The 4,771-nt window shown below is 41.7% G+C and overlaps 1 protein-coding gene across 1 annotated transcript; it reads right to left on the bottom strand.

The window, feature by feature from the left end:
* Positions 1-346: 346 nt before the first annotated feature.
* Positions 347-4,257, bottom strand: fgf1b (fibroblast growth factor 1b). The gene is made up of 3 exons (XM_046868092.1): positions 3,958-4,257; positions 1,531-1,634; positions 347-1,184 (listed from the first exon to the last, which is right to left on the bottom strand). The coding sequence occupies exons 1-3, from the start codon at positions 4,124-4,126 to the stop codon at positions 993-995; spliced, it is 465 nt and encodes a 154-aa protein (XP_046724048.1). The 5' UTR covers positions 4,127-4,257; the 3' UTR covers positions 347-992.
* Between the last annotated feature and the right edge of the window lie 514 nt (positions 4,258-4,771).

Below are 4,771 nucleotides of genomic sequence, written 5' to 3'. Positions count from 1 at the left end.
GGAGGTGAGAGCTCAGTGGTTAAGGCTCTCGGTTACTGATCAGAAGATTGGGGTTGACGTACCAGTATCCCCAAGCTGTGACCATACTCGGGCCCTTGAGAAAGGCCCTTAACCCCTTTGTGCTCCAGGGATGCTGTATCATGCCTGACCCTGTGCTCTGACCCCAGCTTCCTAACATCATTTCACTGTGCTGTAACACACTTAAAAAAAAACTCACATCAGCTTCAGAATATTTTCAACACACTGTCTGTGTTTATCAGTTACGACTAATTAATTAGAATAAATAATGAAGTACATTTTAATCAAATTGTCTGTTTGCTGTTAAATCAGAAAACTGTTCCACTCGTCAAACAGATTATTATTTATTATTTATCCACATAAACACATAATATTACACCATTGACCTCAACATCCTGCTGGCAAAAACTATATATTCATGAGATAATAACAGGATGGACCATGTGTGTAACAAGGTGGAAAAGATCTCACATCTCCAGGATCCTGAGCTTGGATGTGTGTGTGTGTGTGTGTGTGTGTGTGTGTGTGTTTGTGTGTTTTCTGGGTCCCCTGTGTTCCCAAAAGCAAAAGTCAGTAGATTTCTCAACATTTAAGGCTCTGGGTTACTGACCAGATCCACAGAACTGTGTGTGTGTGTGTGTGTGTGTGTGTGTGTGTGTGTGTGTGTGTGTGTAATGTTAATATCAAAATATTTTATCACAAGGCAAATATACAAAGGTAAAATATATCATTATATCTAAAGGGTTTACATGAAATGACTTTTTTCATTGACTTCAATTAATAAATACATTAAAACAATAAATAGCACTTTTTTCAGGATAAACGTCTTATTCCAGAATCTCAAGCGCAGATTTTCAGCTGATTTTTTCCCGTGACTTTGAGAATCATGGCTCAGGATTTTAACTCATTTAGTTGATTTAGCATTAATCACACTCTTCCCATAAGACATTCCAAAATAGGAAACACATCAGTGTTTATGGTGCAGGAAGGGGCAGGAAGAAGACGGCGTTCTGGCCTGTGTGGGTGTTTGGACCTCTCTTCATCTGCCCGTTTTTCTTGATGCCGACGTACCAGACGCCATGCTCCTGGTGTGTGTGTGAGCTGTAGGTGTTGTAGTGGTTCTCTTCCATCTTCTCGGTGAAGTAGCACTCATCATTCAGCAGGGCCTGGAGGTCAAATCAGAAGGACATGAGATGAGATGAGATGAGATGAGATAAGATGAGATGAGATGAGATGAGATGAGATGAGTGGAGTGTGTGTGGCGTAAACGCCGTCTGCGTCGATGTTTTACGAGTCGCCGAATCATTAAAACAAGTTTAAACGTTGCGTATTACATCATTTTATAGTCTTTGTGGTTTACTACGTTAACTGGAAATTGCCTGTTTTGCACTGCTGCGTGGGTTTTAAAGGAACCGCCCTGGTGCTGTGTAGATGTGTGTAGACACACATCTACACAACTTTTGTTGTCTAGTTTGAAAACGGTGTGAATTTTATTTTCATGCCCAAACTCACAGAACCATACAGCTTTCCACTTCTGTCCATGGCCAGGTAACGACCCGCCTCCTGACCTCTGATCACCACCACACCTGGGCTCACTGCTTTCACCTTCAGCACAGCTGGGAGGAACAAAGATAAACAAACAGAAGATATGTCAAGAGGTGACCAACAGTTACACGCTGAAGCACACTGCTAGTCTCGGAGTCGCTATTCAAACAAAATACTTCTTCCTCTTTCGGCTTCTCCCATTAGGGGGCGCCACAGCGGATCATCCGGGGGCTCCATCCTCAGCATTCTCCTACTGATATACCCCATGTCCCTCCTCCGCACATGTCCAAACCATCTCAATCTCACCTCCCTCACCTTGTCTCCAAAACGTCCTACATGCGCTGTCCCTCTAATAAACTCATTTCTAATCCTGTCCATCGTCGTCACTCCCAACGAACATCTCAACATCTTCAGCTCTGCTACCTCCAGCTCCACCTCCTGTCTTTTACTAAATGCCACTGTCTCCAATCCATACAACATCTCAGGTCTCACCACAGTCCTATAAACTTTCCTTTCACTCTCACAGATACTCTTCTATCACAAATCACTCCTGCTATCACTCTTCTCCACCCACTCCACCCTGCCTGCACTCTTTTCTTCACTTCTCTAACACTCTCTCCATCACTCTGCACTGTTGACCCCAGGTACCTGAACTCCTCCACCTTCTCACCTCTTCTCCCTGTAACCGAACTCCTCCACTGCCCTCCCTCTCATTCACACATGTACTCTGTCTTACTCCTACTGACTTTCGACTCCAACTTTAATGTAATGGTTTTGAGAAAAAACACACGTTTTGAAAAGTTGTGTGTCCCAGTATATTTCAACCTATAATGTATTTTACTACACTGTAGTGTTAGTGTAGTTTTGTGTCAGTGTGTGTCAGTGTAGTTGTGTGTTATTGTAGTTGTGTATCATTGTGTGTTAGTGTAGATGTGTGTTACTGTAGTTGTGTATCATTGTGTGTTAGTGTAGTTGTGTGTAAGTGTGTTAGTGTAATTGCGTATCATTGTGTGTCAGTGTAGATGTGTGTTATTGTAGTTGTGTATCATTGTGTGTTAGTGTAGATGTGTGTTACTGTAGTTGTATCATTGTGTGTTAGTGTAGTTGTGTGTAAGTGTGTTAGTGTAGTTGTGTGTAGTTGTGTGTTAGTGTAGATGTGTGTTACTGTAGTTGTGTATCATTGTGTGTTAGTGTAGTTGTGTGTAAGTGTGTTAGTGTAGTTGTGTGTAGTTGTGTGTTAGTGTAGTTGTGTATTATTGTGTGTTAGTGTAGTTGTGTATCATTGTGTGTTAGTGTAGTTGTGTGTAGTTGTGTGTTAGTGTAGTTGTGTGTAAGTGTGTTAGTGTAGTTGTGTAGTTGTGTAAGTGTAGTTGTGTGTAGTTGTGTGTTAGTGTAGTTGTGTGTTACTGTAGTTGTGTATCATTGTGTGTTAGTGTAGTTGTGTAAGTGTGTCAGTGTAGTTGTGTGTTAGTGTAGTTGTGTGTAAGTGTGTTAGTGTAGTTGTGTGTAGTTGTGTGTTAGTGTAGTTGTTTGTTACTGTAGTTGTGTATCATTGTGTGTTAGTGTAGTTGTGTGTAAGTGTGTTAGTGTAGTTGTGTGTAGTTGTGTGTTAGTGTAGTTGTGTATTATTGTGTGTTAGTGTAGTTGTGTATCATTGTGTGTTAGTGTAGTTGTGTGTAGTTGTGTGTTAGTGTAGTTGTGTGTAAGTGTGTTAGTGTAGTTGTGTAGTTGTGTAAGTGTAGTTGTGTGTAGTTGTGTGTTAGTGTAGTTGTGTGTTACTGTAGTTGTGTATCATTGTGTGTTAGTGTAGTTGTGTAAGTGTGTCAGTGTAGTTGTGTGTTAGTGTAGTTGTGTGTAAGTGTGTTAGTGTAGTTGTGTGTAGTTGTGTGTTAGTGTAGTTGTTTGTTACTGTAGTTGTGTATCATTGTGTGTTAGTGTAGTTGTGTAAGTGTGTCAGTGTAGTTGTGTGTTAGTGTAGTTGTGTGTAAGTGTGTTAGTGTAGTTGTATGTAGTTGTGTGTTAGTGTAGTTGTGTGTAAGTGTGTTAGTGTAGTTGTGTGTAGTTGTGTTAGTGTAGTTGTGTAAGTGTGTTAGTGTAGTTGTGTGTAGTTGTGTGTTAGTGTAGTTGTGTAATTGTGTTAGTGTAGTTGAGTGTAGTTGTGTTAGTGTAGTTGTGTTAGTGTAGTTGTGTATCATTGTGTGTTAGTGTAGTTGTGTGTAAGTGTGTCAGTGTAGTTGTGTGTTAGTGTAGTTGTGTGTAAGTGTGTTAGTGTAGTTGTGTGTTAGTGTAGTTGTGTGTTAGTGTAGTTGTGTGTAAGTGTGTTAGTGTAGTTGTGTGTAAGTGTGTTAGTGTAGTTGTGTGTAGTTGTGTGTTAGTGTAGTTGTGTGTTCTTACTGTACGGGTCTCTCTCCTGCACTGTTCCCTCCACAGCTCCTCCCGGTAAGACGCGTAAGAAGTTTCCTCCGTTCCTGCAGTAAAGCCGCTTTAACGAGTCGTAACTCGGCGGTTGGAGATCAAACGGTGATGAAGAAGGTCCGAGGACCGAAACCAGGCTTTCTGTCATTCCGAACAGAACCCCTGCTGCTGCCTCACTTTCCTTATAAAACACACCGGTCCCGGTTCCCTCACCGTACAACTCTCTATCTGAGTGTGTGTGTGTGTGTGTGTGTGTGTGTGTGTGTGTGTGTGTGTGTGTGTGTGCGTGCGTGTGTGCGTGTGTGGTTACCGGAACGCACTCCGCCCTTTTGATTGAACTGACCCATATGTTTGTGTTTGTGTTTGTGTGTGTGTGTGTGTGTGTGTGTGTGTGTGTGTGTGTGTGTGTGCAATAAAGTCAGCATGTGGAGCAGTGAGTTGGATGAAATCCACTGTATCTGAATCTCAGACTACATTTACAGTATTTAAATATTTTTACAGTATTACAGTATTCATCTCATAAACCTGAGCATTTAAGGGTTAAGGGTCTTTCTCAGGGGCCCAGCAATGACCACTTAGTGGTGGTGGCATTTGAACTCACAACCTTCTGATCAGACGTCCAACGTGTTAATCATTGAGCTTCCATGAGTCATTTTTCTTATCTTATGTGTCTTCTGCTTTTATCCACTTACAAATACCTCACTTATAAACCTGAGCAGGGGAAGGTTAGGGGTCTTGCTCAAGGGCCCAGGAGCAGAATCTTTGTTCTGCTGGGATTTAAACTTATGTCCTT

Source organism: Silurus meridionalis, chromosome 15, assembly GCF_014805685.1.
Source record: "Silurus meridionalis isolate SWU-2019-XX chromosome 15, ASM1480568v1, whole genome shotgun sequence".
NCBI lineage: Eukaryota > Metazoa > Chordata > Actinopteri > Siluriformes > Siluridae > Silurus > Silurus meridionalis.
The sequence above is the reverse complement of the archived record's forward strand: the minus strand, read 5'-3'. Positions and strand labels throughout refer to the sequence as shown.

Excerpts from the sequence above, each read along its gene's own strand:
- fgf1b (XM_046868092.1), bottom strand. The coding sequence starts at position 4,126 with ATGACAGAAAGCCTGGTTTCGGTCCTCGGACCTTCTTCATCACCGTTT. Across the intron at positions 1,635-3,957 it reads GCAGGAGAGAGACCCGTACA|CTGTGCTGAAGGTGAAAGCA; the intron begins GTAAGAACACAC and ends TGTTCCTCCCAG. Across the intron at positions 1,185-1,530 it reads GTGGAAAGCTGTATGGTTCT|GCCCTGCTGAATGATGAGTG; the intron begins GTGAGTTTGGGC and ends TTTGACCTCCAG.